The 16,879-nt window shown below is 47.6% G+C and overlaps 1 protein-coding gene across 1 annotated transcript in view; it reads left to right on the top strand.

The window, feature by feature from the left end:
- The window catches only part of LOC149327142 (globin-like), a 40,667-nt gene extending 24,862 nt beyond the window's left edge, over positions 1-15,805 (top strand). Inside the window, exon 2 of the mRNA XM_089564089.1 lies at positions 15,404-15,805. Within this exon, the coding sequence (XP_089420215.1) occupies positions 15,404-15,805 (402 nt within the window). The remainder of the gene's footprint in view (positions 1-15,403) is intronic.
- The last annotated feature ends 1,074 nt before the right edge of the window (positions 15,806-16,879 follow it).

Here is a 16,879-nt window from a genome sequence, read left to right as displayed (position 1 = left end):
GCCGTTGTAGTTAACCTGCACGTTGGCAGAACCCAATAGTGGCAGATTCTGTCCTGACCACGTTCGCAGGTGCGTGTCGTCTTGTTGCAGGGCTGGTGCGTCAGATGGCCATGAAGTTCGGAACGTGTCCTCACTGATCAGAGTACAGGCTGCGCCGGAGTCCACCTCGAACTTAATCAGCTGGTGATGTACGCTTACTTCTGTAAAAATCTTCGGTCGCGTGCCGAGATTCATGGTGTTCAGGTCGTACAACACAGATGGTGTTGCTGATGTTGTTCCATGGAGATCAGATAGCGGCGTATTCTCTGAGGCGTTGACGCTGTGATTAGGCTGGGAAGGTGACTTTATCTTGGCAAGTCTCCGTTTCGTAATGCATGGTCTTTCGATATGCCCTCGCTTGTGGCAAAAATTACACGTGGCTGACTGGAATCGACATCCCTGGGGGTTGTGTTGGTCGTCACACCGCCAGCAGCGTTGTGCCTTTTTGACCGAGTTTACAACAACAGAAGGCTTGCGCACCTGGTTGCTTGTCTGGTGTACCGGCTCGGTGTTCCGGCGAATCCCTCTCCGCTGGTGACTGGCGCTCTCCGCTCGAACGGCGATGTCGTAAGCTTTGCTGAATGTGAGGTCCTTCTCAGCGAACAGGCGCTCCTGCAGTGACTCGTCACTCAGTCCGCACACAAATCTGCCGCGTAACATCACGTCCAAGGGAAGCATGGTGGTGTTAGCAGAAGAAGCTGCGCCTCCCTCCTGCCCGGTAGCTGTTGTCGACAGCGTTCCAAAATTGCAGTCGGCAGCGAGCTTCTTGAGCGCGGCTACGTAGGCGCTCACAGTTTCTCCTCCCAGTTGATCTCGTCGTTGGAAGCGAGCCCGGCTGTAGACCTCGGATGGCCTTGGGTCGTAGTGCTTTTGCAGTGCTGATACGATGTCGTCGTAAGACACTGCCGCTGGTGTGCTTGGCTGAATAAGGGCGCAGACAGTATCGTAGGTCTGCTCCCCGCACAGCGTCAGCAGGTTGGCCCTCTTCAAGGCTGGGTCTGTGATGTTGTTAGCTTCAAAGTAGAACTGAAGGCGCCCAACCCACGATGACCACGATGAGCCGTTGAATTCTAGTATCTGATTGCGAAACCCTCGCGTAGCCATGGCTTGTCAATAGCGTTGCGTAGCGCGGGTCGAATCCACTTTCTCGTCGCCACTGTCGTGTCCGGTCGCTGTGTTCAATGCAGCGAAAGACGCACACGGTACTTTTAAGACTTTGTTTATTTAAAGCTGATGAGGGTGCGACCAGCGTCGACCGAGGCAGGAGCCGAACTGGCCGCCCGAAGAAAGGAGGGAGCGGACAAGCGTCCACGGGAGGGAGTGGCTTCCCAAAACAGGAGGAGGATGCGGGGGCGCACCATGGGGGGCATCTGGCGACAGCGTGCGACGAGGGGCAAGTGGTCGTTAGGACGGAGCACTGCACTGGTAACACACAAGAGGGGGGCAAGTGGTCGTTAGGACGGAGCACTGCACTGGTAACACACAAGAGGGGGGCAAGTGGCCGTTCGGACGGGACACTGCAGGGGTAACACACAAGAGGGGGGCAAGTGGCCGTTCGGACGGGACACTGCAGGGGTAACACACACACAAAAGCAATAAGGGGACACAACACAATTCAAGAACTGAAAGCAGCTCTTTCTGCTTGTACGCATCCTTCGTTCCCAGGACCTGATGGAATAACATACAATGCGCTTCGTCATCTAGGCCCACAGGTAATGGAAGCCATCTTAACATTGTTCAATCACTCTTGGGTCTCTGACACTGTTCCACAGCAGTGGAAAAGAAGGCGCATTGTGGCCTTGCTCAAACCAGGGAAATCGCCACTCGACTTAACATCCTACAGACCAGTAGCTCTGGCAAGTTGTATTGGCAAGACGATGGAGCGTATGGTGCTAACCCGTCTAGAATGGTTCCTTGAAAAACGTGGACTATACCCTTCCACAATGACGGGTTTCCGCAAAGGCCGGTCTGCCATCGACAGTGTAATTGATCCCGCGTCAACGGTATACATGAAAAACGCCGTCACAGGTTGACTGCTGCTCTTTTCCTCGACATCAAGGGCGCATTCGATAATGTTCAGCATGATGCAGTACTAAATGCACTCGATGAATGTGGTATAGGCGGACGTCTACACAATTGGATTGCAAGCTATTTGACAAACCGGACTTTCTACATGGAGACTCTTGAAGGAGACACAGCAGATCATCATGTTGCTTGTGGTGTTTCTCAGGGAGGAGTGCTCAGTCCAACGTGTTTCAATCTCGTGCTCATTGGCCTTTTCAAACAACTACCGAAGACTGTTTCGATATCCGTCTACGCAGACGATATTTGCATATGGACATCAAGTGTCACGCGTCCCCAAGGGCAAGCAAGAATGCAGCGTTCGGTTTCCATTACGTCTGCGTACTTGCGCCGTCAGGGGCTTGAACTTTCGCCAACTAAAAGCGTAACATTGGCTTTCACACGCAAGTTAATGGCGTGGTATCCGGTCACAATCGACGGGCAAATTGTTCCATACGTAACACATCACAAATTCTTAGGTGTTACGATAGACCGTGACCTGTGCTGGACGAAGCACATTTCTGTGTTCAAGAAAAAGCTCGACAGCTTTGCAAGCATTGTGCGGTGTATGGTAGGAAAATGTTGGGGTCCCTCTGAGCGATCTTTACTACACGTGTACCAGCGCTGGTAGTCGGTCTTGTCAGATACAGTGCACCCGTTCTCTCGGGGGTCAGACTATCAGGCCTGCGTGTGTTTGAAAGCGCGCAGGCTCGTGCTTTAAGATTATGCCTGGGTTTGCCATGTAAAACTTCTACATGGGGCACATTTTATGAGGCGCGCGCCTTCTCAGCACGAATTTATTTTCAACAGGAGCCACTTCGTGTGCATTTGCGGCATCTGACCAGGCATCGTCATCACCCCCTGACCAACATTAGTGCGGTGCGTCCAGATGCAGCCTTTTCCAGAGCCCTTTGGATGCAGCGCAATGCGGTGCCTTCGAACTACGCGCCACACCAGATTGCGGAGGTGCCACTTTGGGCAGTACCAAAACCATCTATACGGACAACAATCCCAGGGATAACAAAGAAGACGCACATTCCAACAGTCGGACTGAAACAGCTGGCGCTGTCATACATTACATCTATGTATACTAACACCCAGCATGTTTTCGTGAACGGATCCGTGACGACCACTTCTTCAGCTGCAGCGGTGATAGTGCCAGGAAATGCCTCATGTCACCGTTTCAGGCTCATGCAAAAAACGTCCTCTACGGCAACCGAATTGGCAGCCATACGAGAAGCCGTCCTTTATATTGGTCACCAGCCAGCGCAGCAATGGACTATATTCTGCGACTCGAGATCGGCGTTGCAGGTCGTACAAACTTATCTAAAACCAAGTGCATGCGAGCAGCCGGTTCAACAGATTGTGCTTTTGTTAGCCGAAGCTTTCCACCGCGGCCATATCATAAACTTTCAATGGATACCGAGCCATTGCGGCATAGCGGGAAACGAGCGTGCTGACACCGAGGCTCGGATGGATGTCACCCACACTTCGCGCACTTTTACGTGGGAAGCTCCCAGACACCCTTAGAGCGGGTGGGGGTAGCGGCCTCGGACTCGAAGGAGATGCCCTCGACTCAGCGTGGCAAACTCAGCGGAGACCAGCCACCAAGTGACAAGAGGTTTTTGGGCGTTCGATGCCCAGCTTTCGCTGGTCGCAAGCCAGAGAATGGGTCGGAGCCAAAGGTTTACAAAACAAAACAAGGTTTATACAGCAAAGAGACGATACAGAGGATTTCACAATCACTAGTACAAACACATACAAAGTGATTAACAGAACAATGCAACTCGTGCAAAGTTAAACTCGAGAGAGAATACAGTACAAAGGCAATATTGCACCTAAAGTGCACTAACACAAGAGAGAGAGACAAACAGACAAAACACAATTTGTTCACCGGGCACTGCGGCAGTCCGACGACCAGAGTTCCACGACGATGCAGTCCCGCAGACTGGCGACCGTTGCCTCGTTGGTCCGATGCTGGCCGAGTGGTGTTTTCCCGGGAGTCGAACGGGCGCGCTTCGATGAAGCTTAAACGGCGGTCCGGACTGACTGACAGCGGTCAACGCCTTCTTTTATAGGCTCGCTTCCACGTCTGTTTGTTCTACGCGCCAGAGTAGGCGCGCACATACACTCAGCATCGGCAGTGCTGTCTCCCTTCCGTCTTCTCACCGGCCGCGCGTCCCCTTTGGCCAGAGGTCGGGGGCCGCATCTCGAAGTTTCGAGCGTATTCTGGCGTGGCGCCATCGTGGCGGCGTCGCCGACGTCCGAGTGCAGAGGAGGGGGACATGTCTTAGCGCACGCAAGACTTCCCCCTCTTCCCCCGGTTAACAGAAGAACCGACTCGCATGTTCGAGAGAAATCTTCGGCGTGGATGACTCATTTCCTCGGCGAACGCCGCGTCGGTGAGCGGTGGTGGAGGGGAGAGGCAGCACACGCACACAGGCTAGGCGCTCCGCGGGGTTTCCTCCTCTCCCGTTCCGCCCGCGCCGGCGTGACGCGTCCGCGCGGCGCAATTTTTTTCTTTGTTTGCTTCAAAAATGCGCCGAATTTTGTGACAATGGAACATAGTGATGGTGCTTTCATTGAGATAGCCTTTTCTAGATCAGACATTGGAGACTTGTTGGCGCATTTAATGCAAGCGGCAATGCAGTTGCACTGGCATGATTCGAGTCATCAACAGGACCGCGTCTGTAAGCTTGACGCTGGCTCATGATTACATTTGCCATGTATGGTGGTGCGACGTCATGGGACTTTACTCCACCGGCTACGGCTTGGCGTTGCCTACACCAAACACTATCTTCACAAGATCGGCATCGAAAGTAACCCAAATTGCGCAGAGTGCCACACTCCAGAGACTATTGGACACCTTCTTTGCGAGTCCCCGAACTATACTGCTGCAAGAAGAACATTGGAGGTGACCGTGAAACAACTGGACTCTCGCCCTCTCTCTGACGAAACTCTTCTGGGCGCCAGGACGAGACGTTCTGATTGGTGGCGTGTGATAAAGGCTCTGCTCAACTTTTGTGTGAAACAGGCCTGAATACTCGTCTGTGACTGTCAGTGCACAACCTACATGGTTAATGACATGTGTCGGTGTTTGTGTTGCAGACACCAGTTTTATGAGTTTTATGTGCGTCTACTAACCGCGATGCGAGTGCCAGCCAGTGTGGTGTGTGTGTGTGTGTAGGCATCACCCGTAAAACTCATTGTATTATGCCATCATCAGCCTTCATTCGCACTTTCCTTTTCCTCCTCTTCCCTTTCCCCTGTGTGGAGTAGCAGGCCAGGGCCATGTTACCACCGGCCAACCTCTCCACCTTTCCCTCATTAAAATTCCTGTCTCTCTCTCTCTTTTCGTTTTGTTCCCTCGTCTACTCGTGGCATAGTGCAGCTCTTTATTGTCGTCGTCACCCGCTACAATTACCCTGGCTGCAGAACCACCATTCGGGCGTTACGGGCCGAAGTGTCAGCGACGTGGTAGGGTTTAAGGCGGCGGACGTGAATGAGGTCGGCGACAGGGCGAGAGGACGATGATGAGGACGCATGGGCAGCGATTTTATAGCTGACGTCAGTCACTCTACGCACCACACGGTAAGGGCCACTGTTGTGGGAAAGATGTTTCTTGGTGAGACCAACGCGACGCGAAGGCGACCACAGCAGGAGGAGTGATCCAGGGTCGCAGTTGGCTTCACGGAGTCGGCGGTGGTAGGCGGTCTCCTTGGACGCTAGAGATGCTTGGACCCGATGGCGGGCTATTTGGCGCGCCTTAGTGGTTTGATCGATCGCATCACGGGCGTATGCGGTTTGGTTTGATTTGCTTTATGGTGTTTAACGTCCCAAAGCGACTAAGGTTATGAGAGACGCCGTAGTGGAGGGCTCCGGAAATTTCGACCGCCTGGGGTTCTTTAACGCGGCGGGGGAGACAGGAGAAGGTGGCATTGCAGTGTGCAAAAACAAGGTGGGGTGCCTACTAAACAAAATGTAGAAAAGGGAATAGCACGTGGTGTCATGCCGTGAAGAATTATATGTGAAGGTCACATAAGGCAAAGCGAAGATCACATAAGGCAAAAAAAAACGCTCACATTCGCCTAAGAGCATCCTTAGCTTTATTAGTAGACAAAAGCAGCGAATGAGTCACACTGGAGGCCCCTCGCGTCATAGCGTGCATCTTTTCCGAGAAAGTCGAATATCTTTCATTGCCTTGATGGCAGCTTGAATCCATTTGTGTGTAGCGATAGTGCCTGAAGATTAAGCGAGAAAATTATATATTTATTATGATATACACTGCTATAATGCTCCCATTGCAAAGACAACTAGCAAATGCTGCTATTTGCATTAAAGGAGGAGGGCTAATGTGACAGCACCCATGAATGCCAACGCTGAATCAGAATCCCTTAGGCCTCAACACTTTTAAAATACCGAGCTTCACAGCACATGGCTGCCAAATACCAACAGCCTTATTTCTAAAGCATGACAGCTGAGCATTCATGAAAAGTTGCTAATTCCTGGCTAGTTTTTCTGCTCATGCACTGCCCCATTGCTCACAGAACCTCGCCATTTAAGCTGTTTATACTGTCCCTCACATGAGCTACGAACTATGCCCATCAATTAACCTCTTGTACACAAACCTTCACATGATGTCATACCTACAGTGAATTGTTCACTAGCTTCCATCCCGTACATTTGTTATTATCCTTTGTTTTGTGCTTCCTTATAAACCACCAACAAATCCTGAGTTGCAATTCTCGAATAAATTGACGGAGTGAATATATACTTCTGTGCTAAATCCAGCTAAAACCATTAATCACCTGTGAGTGCATCCATTTTCACTTGCGTGAGTGCCTTCTGTAGAGCCTTTTCCTTGCCTTCCAATATCCTCCTCCTGAGCAGTTGCCAATGAAGTGGCGCTGTACCATTGCTTCTTTTCACCACACAGTTGTGGTGGCCCGCTTCAGAAATATTGCATCCTTCTGGATTCCGTCCAAAGTTTGTACACAGCCTTTTCAATCTCGAAACAATAAATGAATGCACCTGCAGGAAACAGAACACAGGAATAAAATTTCTATGATATAGTCACAGCCAGGAATGAAACGTTAATTGCGGGTTTAACGTCAAAGCGACTCAGGCTTTGAGGAACACCGCAGTGAAGGGCTCCAGAAATTTTGGCCACCTCGGGTTCTTTAACGTGCACAGACATCGCACAGTACACGGGCCTCTAGATTTTGCCTCCATCGACATTACACCGGCGCGGCCAAGATCGAATTGCATTTGTTGATTGCATAGTGTCATATGGTACTATGCTTTCATGCCTGTTGAAGCATGCAAGTCAGAAATCATGTAGTTGTTTAAAATAAACACAAAACTTACACCTTCACAATGATGGTGTCATGCAATAGTAGTAGGTTCCGATTTGCCTTTTTATAACGTTAACTGCACAAATCATTTAGGAAAATGATTTCATGCTGATGAAAATCACACATTAGTGTGTGTAATAGCAAATATTCAAAAATAAAGATAGTATGCAACCGTAGGAGCACTGCCTGTATATCACACAAGAGGCTGGGCCTGCTAAGAGCAATTCTGTTATTCCAGCTCTTCAACATGCCCTTGACACAACACTGAAATGTGCAATACCTAAAAAATTTAAATGTGATAAAGAAGGAAGTGTAACACAAATTGACGACTCACTAGTAGACAAAGCAAGTAGAAATAGTAATGCAATAACCAGCACTAAAACGCACTAGCCTTCATAACAAAACATGATGCAAATAGTCACATCAAGATGCAGAGCCATGCAAGACAAGCCAGTTTCTTAGAGTGGCAAAAGCACAACTACACTCTAATATTTCCAAAAAGGTGTGCATGTTACAAGCCAAGTGCTTCTTTATTGCTATGCCATTTTTCACTATGACTATTGCTGCTAAGTGCATCAGAAAAAGAGGGTAACATTTCGCATTTTACCTCCTTGTTGTTTGGTTTGCTTTTCTTTGTACTTGGCTCCTTTCTATTTCTGAGTATGTACAGTGCAACCCATATAATGTGGAAAACTGATAATGTAAACAGTTGTTAGTGCAGCATGCATTTATGTCTTATATCCTATTCTTTTTGAGTTGTTTAGCTATGCCATCAGGTAGCAAGCCAAAAATCTGAGTCAACCAGGTCGCTACAATCTCCTAGACAAATATATGTGAATTAGAGCAAGTATACTCACTGAAATGGCAAAAATCTTAAGATTTAAAGTTAAATTACTATTTCAGCTGCACTATAATGCCTTTCATATTTTTCCCCTCAAGTGAAATCAGATGCCTTCGCTGGAAAGGTCTCTGAGGATCAATAACTTCGTGTGGGCTAGTCGGTTAAACATCGTTGTAAGAGGCCGCGCAAAAGAAACCAGGACGAAAGTGGACACATATACCACAGGACGAGCGTTGAACTACCAACTGGTAGTTGGGCGAGCGCTGAACTACCAGTCGGTACTTCAGCGCTCGTCCTTTGGTATACGTGTCTTCCCTTTCATCCTGGTTTCTTTTGCGCAGCCTCTTAGAATGGGTCTCTGAGGAGTGTCATGCGACACTGGCGTTACAGTAGAAGAACGAAAGTTATCCTACTGCTACAACTGTTTAGGAGGAGTGCTATGTGACACAGGTATTACAGTAGAAGGATAACAAGGCTCTCCTCCTGCTGTAATATTGCCTTAAAATGCTGCTCTGTAGCCCGCCACTTCAAATCCAGAATCAAAGTTCCAGTATTGGATGACGCCTTATTCAGAAGAAACACACATGTACTATTTCAAAGGGAAATGCCAACATATGCCGTCAGCACAGGCCGTCAACAAACCACTTTAGAAAACTCAGTACTTACATGTGTTCTGCAATACACATTGAACGGGCACAGACAAGGAAGACAGCCCCACAGTTGGACAGCGGAGACATCCTTTTCAGTGACAGCGCTCTTCAGACCTTTTCACCATTGGACAGCAGGCACTTCACCTGCATAACATCATAATTTGAATTTCACCTTTCCAATCTATGGAAGATGAAGTACCCAAAATGACTGTGTTAATGGGTAAGAATTCGTATTGCCAGTTTCACACAAACACAAGGCAAAGTTTAAACAGACAAAAGTTAACTTGCTCATACTTGAATCCACGATAAGCTCTCCACTGTTTAGGGTTCTTCAGAAATATTTAATCTGAAAGGGCTGTATGAAAAGGCTGCAAAGCGCTCGAGCCTATTTTTGGACTGGTTATTCTTCAACATTTAACAATGATTTTTCTTCACGGTCGCCTGCCAATAAAAGCACTTTACGGCTACACTAATGCTCGAACAGGCAGTTTTCTCATTGGGGAAGCCGCATCACTCCTCTATTTACGCGAATACGCGTTCATACAGCCTGTTACTGGATGTGGCTTTTTGAGCTTGTAAGACACGACTGCGAGGCGATAGCACCGAGAGTTCAGCCTTGGAGGACGACGTATTCAGTCTGCTTTTGATTCCAACGCGATTAACCGCCCGCCACAGTGGCCCGTAGCGCGTATCGCTTGGTCTGGTTTGGTTTATTGGGGAACCGACTCAGGCTATAAGGGACGCCGTAGTGAAGGGCTCCGGAAATTTCGACCACCTGCGGTCTTTAACGTGCCCTGACATCGCACAGTACACAGGCCTCTAGAATTTCGCCTCCATCGAAATTCGGGCGCCGCGGCCGGTATCGAACCCGCGTCTATCGGGTCCGCAGCCGAGCGCCGCAACCACTGAGCCACCGCGGCGGGTCTGGTGCCGCACAGTCCGCTGCAGCGAACACGACTCGATGTCGGATCGAGCAGAGTATATCAAATGCCGAGCCCTGACGCGTACTCGCGTAGCGCAGTATGCAGCGCCAGAGACCGAATGACGCGCACTACCGGCCACCAAGGCGGGCAGCTATGGGTTAGCTGCGTCGAACGCAGAGCGAACACAGCATACCCCTAGAGCTCGACAGCAGGTTTAATCGTCTCGCATAGGTGTGTTCAAAGATTACGAAGGCACTTCAAGAAATTGTATCGACGTGTGTACGAGCAGCACAAAATGAAACGCTAAACAGGTCAAGTTGCGTGCACTATCGCCAAACCGCTGCGAGCGGATAGCGACGAAAAACATGCGTGCAGGCAGCAATGCAGAACCACGTCGAACAATGATTTTAGATTATTTTCACGGCGTTCGCGTCGCAACAGATACAGTGTGAACACAGACAGGACAGCTAGTTAGTGACTCAATGTAGAGTGCATTTTGCCACCGCAGAAATAACCGTGCACAATGTCGGGGGGGGGGGGGGGGGGGGTCAACAAAGGAGGCAGCGCCTCATCTCTTCCGTTTCTTCCCGCCTTAGTGCTAGGTGGTTAACTTGCGTGGTGGCAAATTGCGCGTATTCCTGCGCATTATTACAGGTCTTACCTGAAAACGAAGACTCGACGCCTTCCAGTAACCGCTTTCTTCTTTTGTAAGGCGGTTCCGGTAGATAAAAGACGCAGCAGCTTCCATCAGTGAAGTCCAACGTGCTGTCATGACGAAAAGCCAGCAGGTTTCCCGGCGTGGTCACTTTTTCACGAAGCACATGAAGGGCTGGAAATTGTACTGCCAGCGGTGCCGAAAGCTACGATCCCAAGTCAACCCAAACACGAGTTTGAAGCAGCGATTTTGAAATCAATACAACACAAAACATGTCCGAACGACCGAGCGGCGAGCACAATCGGCAGCACGCCGGAACGACCCGCGTGGTCGCGTGGTGCCCGGATGTGTTCGTCTTGTCACGTGACCTGCCAGCCTGCGCGCATGATTTGAACGGCGTTAGCAAGTCTGCGCGGCGCGGGCGCAAGGTACATATGCTGTATATTGGTTTCTCAATAGGTGTGTTGAATACTGGTCTCACGAGGCATTTCAACAGCCTGTATATGCTTGTACTCTATGGTCCAATCAAGATGATGCCATTTTATTTCATGCGTTTGCCTCCTTTTTGTTGTAATAGTCTTTAGTTACCCTCGTGTACAATATGTGTGAAAGCTCCCTATGTGAGCAAATGTGTACGGGCCCTTATAACCCACAGCTGTAAAAATCCCCAATTGGATTGACAGTATCTTCAATCAAAATAAATATCAGGTTTTTCAGGGAAGACTCAAAAATTTTCAAAAATAGGCCTTTTGGGGTAAAAATATGGCTTCTGCGGCACATTAATACCAGTATCACTGGACACCGGGAAGCCGGTTAATTGTCTTAGGTAGTAAGATCGTAAACTAATTTCTAACGTTTTAACTATCAGAGATAGGCAATTCGTTGCAATTAGAGATTTGTAGCCGGTCGTTAGTAGTAGCCATATCAGTTCTTAGAATTTCTAAAACGCGATTACACTCGCTGCTCTGGCTTGACAAAATTTGGCTGCATCGTGCGACAATACATTCGCTTTCGAAAGCATGCAGGCAAAGCAAGCCGTCCAGTGCATGTAACTAGTCGAAAAAGCCAAATTTTGTCGAGCCGCAGCCCCAAGGGTAATCGCGTTTTCCAAAGTCTAAAAACTGATATGGCTATTACGACCAGCTACAAATTTCTGATTGCAACTAGGCGTCTAACTCTACTGGTTAAAAAGTTATTAAAAATTAGTAAACCAGCTTACTTAAGACAATTTACCGGCTTTCTGGTGTCCGCAAACACTGGTGATAGCACAAACGATATTTTGCCCCAAAAAGCCTATTTTTGAAAATTTTTGAAAGTGGTCCTGAAATGCCCGGTATTCAGGTAATGCTGCCTCCGCACCATTATGCTGTCACATTTATGAATCAGTAACTCAAGTTAGCTCTCCCTTACATTGTGCAATTTAATTCCAACCTAAAGAGAGTTTCATACCACATTTCTCACTTGGTACCAAAAAAAAAAGAATACTGTGTTCAGTTGTACGTTAAATTTTACACTGCGAGGCGACCTCATGAGCAGTGTTTTTCCGAGCCACAACCTACAACCAACTCCAACATCATGACCTCTCCCATAGCAGATATAATATGAATAAAGGCTGTTCAGCTGAAATGGGAATCGTTTGAGCTGTTGTTGCGGTTGGTTCCATAATTGGTGAGAAATCTGTTGCAAATTTAATTTTTGTTGCTAAAGTTTTAATTCACTTGTAGTCAGTTGTATAGATATTTGCTCATATCAGTCAATAACATATTGACTTTTTAATGACTCGTGAGAAATCGTCTGTAAATGGATTCTTTCTTGCTTGAGATTTAATTCACTTGCACTCAATTAATTTTATATTGGGTCATATCAGTCAATAACATATTGACTTTTTAATGAGTCGTGAGAAATGGCCTGTAAATGGAATTTTTGTTGCTTGAGTTTTAATTCACTTGAAGTCAATTAAATTTATATTGGGTCATATCAGTCAAGAACTTATTGACTTTTTAATGACACGGTGAGAAATGGGCTGTAAATTGAAATTTTAGTGCTTGAGTTTTAATTCACTTGTAGTCAATTAAATTTATATTGCGTCATACCAGTCAAGAACATATTGACTTTTTATAGACCAAAGTCATTAGGATTTGAGTAATAATAGACTTTTTATTGACTCAATAAATACTCTATAAACAGTTAATTGCATCTCAGTGTGCATTTTTGTAAGGGAGACGTTCACAGGAAAAAAAAGTAGAGATGAGCGGACAGAAACGCGCTTCTGTCTTGTCGTCTCTACTTTTTCCTCTGAACGTCTGCTTAGCGCGCAGCCTTTCGAAAAAGCTCGCTTGCTAAATAGCACGTCAAAAGTCTTACTTGCGCGCATATCGTCTGCTACGGGCTCTGTGCTATGTCTTCAGTCTATGCGATTCGTTTCTGTCGTATATACTTTTTCTTGCGAACGTTTGTTTAGCGCACAATCTTTCAAAATAGATCATGAACCAATTAGCCCGTCAGACTGTCTTACGTCAGCGCTTTACAAGTAACGTAATTTCAGGTGTATCCATAGAGTTTGTACAATCCATGCGTAGTCATGACGCCTAGTCAGTAATTCCTCGAGGTAAATAATGGTTCCGCAACATAGCAAGACTTAGCGGTTTCCATTTGCGACGTAGCATGACTCAGACCTTAGCGCAGTCAGTCATGACGCATCACTCAGCAGCATTACTCAGCACTCTGCAACTGACACAATGTACCGTGTATAGAGTTGCACAAGCAATATGCCTTGTTCTGCTTTGTAGCCATAGTCACGACTAATGATCATTCTGAAATGTACTTTACAAGTATGGTAACGTAGGGGTACAAATGTGAGAGAAGCCAACAGCCACAGAAACCAAGGGACACGAGGGATTTTTAATTTATTTATTTTGTGCTGTTTTTCGATATAGAATATTAGTGAATATGTTATCGCTTAAAGCTAATTGATAGAAAAGCAGAAGAAAAAACAACCACATGCCGCCGGTGGGGTCCGAACCCACGACCTCCGAATTACGCGTCCGGTGCTCTACCGCTGAGCTACGGCGACCGCTGTCAATTCTGCTTTCGGGGGTATTTATGTTTACAAATAACCTAACCTTTAGAGTGTTCACCAGCGCCACCCACGCTCTTAAGCGGCGGACGTAGCACGTCCTGAGTTACCGCTGATGTGACGTAGAACGTCAACGAACGGCGAGAGTGGAAGCTGTGTGAGAGTTTCTTTAAAACTTTAGAAACATAAACCATGGTGATGCCTCATACTCACCGTTATGACTCATAGTCATGGTGACACGTAGCATAACTCAGCATTTTAATGCTTTCGCATTTTGGAACGTAAGCATTCTGAAGGACCTCTGCCGAATTTTTTTACTACTCAAGGGTTCTTTTTCTTTGCATGTGTTTTACCTGGCTCCACGTGGTCGTGACGTGCCCAGTTTCCGGTGGTTGCCTGTATTTATTCCTTCGGATTTTTTATTAAACCCTCACTTGCGAGTTACCGCTTGTGGTGCATGCTTTCTCGTGTGTGCTTCGTCTAGTTTGCTATGATTTATGGCGTGCTAAGGTTATACTACTATGATTTTTTTTATTTCCGTCTCTTTCCCGTGACATAACTTATATCTGATGAACGCACAGTATCCCTCGTTTTTTGTATCGTTTTGTCCCCGCCGCTTTCTCTCTTTTTATTTCCTTTTTCACCCGCACCGCCTTCAAGAAGGTAGTTAGCATTTCCCTGCGGTTTGTTTCTTTTGTACTTTGTTTCTTTTGTCGCCCGTGGAGCGTTTTGATCATGAATCATGTCGTTAAATTTTTCTGATTTTTTTTTCGTTTCGCACAACAACCGCGGATAATACCATAGGATAAAAGCTTTGATAAAATGCAAATTCTGTCGAAAAAAAAAAACATGCGGTTCTAGAAGTGGAACTTCCAGGAATTCCCTCCAGTTACCACTATTTACTTTGGGGGAAATAAGGGATGTAAACTGCGCTGAAGGTTTCTCGTCCATTAATCACCATTTCGCATTGAGTTGAGGTCCACCAGCAGCGCCGATCATACTCCCTAGGTCTGTTTAATCAGAAAATGAGTTAAACTAGTCAAGCTCACAGTAGACTGGCTGGCTTAACTAAAACAGCGTTCGGCATTTCAGATCTTGGTCAGGGTTGCGAAGGGCCCTGCTTGCGCTTCATTTCTGTGTAAGCGGCACTCGACAAATCTCTTTTATGGCGTTTAGCGCTACAGTTTTCGATTTAGGCATGCTTTGATACCACTTTCCTTACCTTCATTCTTTCTCTAAACCGCTGCCGTCATTAATCGGTGCAGCCCTGAACGGAATTAGGCCCTATGCACATCTATATCGTTTGTCGAAAGTATTCAGCGCAATTGGTTTTATTCTTGGCCTTACAATATGGGTTCGTAAGCATAGCTAGCATTAAAAAAACTGTTGAACGTGATAGGAACTGACCTCGCGCGTAAAAATCTTGCTACTTGTAAGGATGTTACAAGAGCCCCACAGCAATGCTTTGAAGAAAACACTTTGGACTGTTTACTTTTGACAAAGTCTGTTCATAGACACCTGCTGCTGTGGCTATGGTGCCATGACTCTCGGTTGCTCCGTCCTGATTTTTTGGTTTACATCTAGGTTGAGGGGGCCGCACATTGATAAAGGCCAAACGCAAAAAGGTCCCATGTTCTTAGCGAAGGCACACCGTGATCAATACTTCTCTGCATTTGAAATCAATCGGTACCGTTTTCCTACGTCGCCCCTCATTGCCCATGTGCGGCTTCACGACCGTTAAGCAAGAATACCATACCATTTTACATTGGCTGACGCTGCCTCTTCCGCGCTGATTTTTGCGCAGTGTATGGTGGCCATAGTCCACGACGTGTACGACAAAGCGGCCGCGGAACGCGCCGAGAGGGCCTCGACAGCTTCTGCGGCATCGGACTATTACAGCCGCGCCTCATCCTTGAAGAGCGAGACGATGCAGGCGTCGACGCCCTTGGTTACCGCCGAGGTCAGCACCGTGGGCGGCAGTGACCGCTCAAAGGCACCGGCTGACGAAGCGGCGGCTCCAAAGAGGCCGCCGCGCATTATCCGCAAGCAAACCGCCGGCCCCGCCGAGGCTAGGCCGGAAAGCCAGGGGCAGAAGGCGGACGCCGACGCTGCGTCGCGGCAGGACAGGAGCGCAGCCAAGAAGAAGAACGCCAAAGAGAAAGCGGGGAAGAGCGAAAAAGAAGGGCCCCGTAAACAAAAGCCCTGAATAAGAAAGCACGGGGCCCCACGAATGACATGGCCTTCAATCTCGTCAAAGTGGCACTCGTAGACACTTAGCGCAGACCTTAGTGGTTAGCTGATTTTGCTACGCGGACGTTATTGGATAGACGCATGCATTCTTATTTTAGGCCTTGGCGTAATTTGTTTGCCCATGCCATAACGTAGATTTTCTGTGAAAAGTTTCGCCTTGAATTCGAGCTGATCTAGATTTTTTTCACCGACGGACTTTTTCGTGAAAGCAAGCGTGCATCGTTTGTTCAAGACACGGCTTACGGCTTCCGGACTTCTCCCCGCTTGGAGTGCGTTTACTGACATTTCCCGCTATCATGCCGGGAATAATTAATTGAGTTTTCAAACTTTCCTGCTCATGCGCAGGGCCCTCAGAAATTTGATGCACTGGACTACGCTCCTTTTGAGACGTAAGATTCACGGCCACTCAACAGCCACAGTTGTTGGTTCCTGGCTGCAGTGAAGAAATCCCTCAACGCTGTTTTATGGGACGCCTAAAATATATTATGCGCACAGCTATATCATCAACTGTTTTGTTGTTGTTGAGGCTTCACTGGGAATTCGGCTTGCTGACGTGAACCGCACGAGCACGGAGGTGCACTGAAGAGGAGTCTGAACTTGTCTTTTTACCGCGGGAACTCAAACTACACGTTCCGAGCTTTCTTAGAAACGTCGATTTATTGCCCTGTGTGGCCGATTTCCCTAATTAAATCGAATTAACGTCCCGCTTCCGCCTTTTTTTTATTATCAATACCTCAAATGCCCCAGGAATGGGGTATTACATGAGGGGGTATTACATGGGGTATTAATTCTCCCCCGTACGGTGGGCGGAGTGAACCAACGCGTAGAGTGCCTTTCACCCACTCCCGTGGCGGCTTGCCGCTCTGCCATCGGCGGAGTAATACGTAGTAGTCCGTAGTAGCAAATAGTCCGCGGGTATTTTTATTTCTGCGGGCTTGTTTTGCGGCTATATTATCTGCGAATGAAACTATTTATTTATGGAAGCCTAAAAAACTAAATAAAGCGAAATCACAGCCTCCACGGAGCTGAC

The sequence above is a fragment of the Amblyomma mixtum genome, chromosome 10, assembly GCF_055824585.1.
Source record: "Amblyomma mixtum isolate Tamu chromosome 10, ASM5582458v1, whole genome shotgun sequence".
Classification (NCBI taxonomy): Eukaryota; Metazoa; Arthropoda; class Arachnida; order Ixodida; family Ixodidae; genus Amblyomma; species Amblyomma mixtum.
Note: the sequence above shows the minus strand (reverse complement) of the source record. Positions and strands in the feature narration are given on the sequence as shown.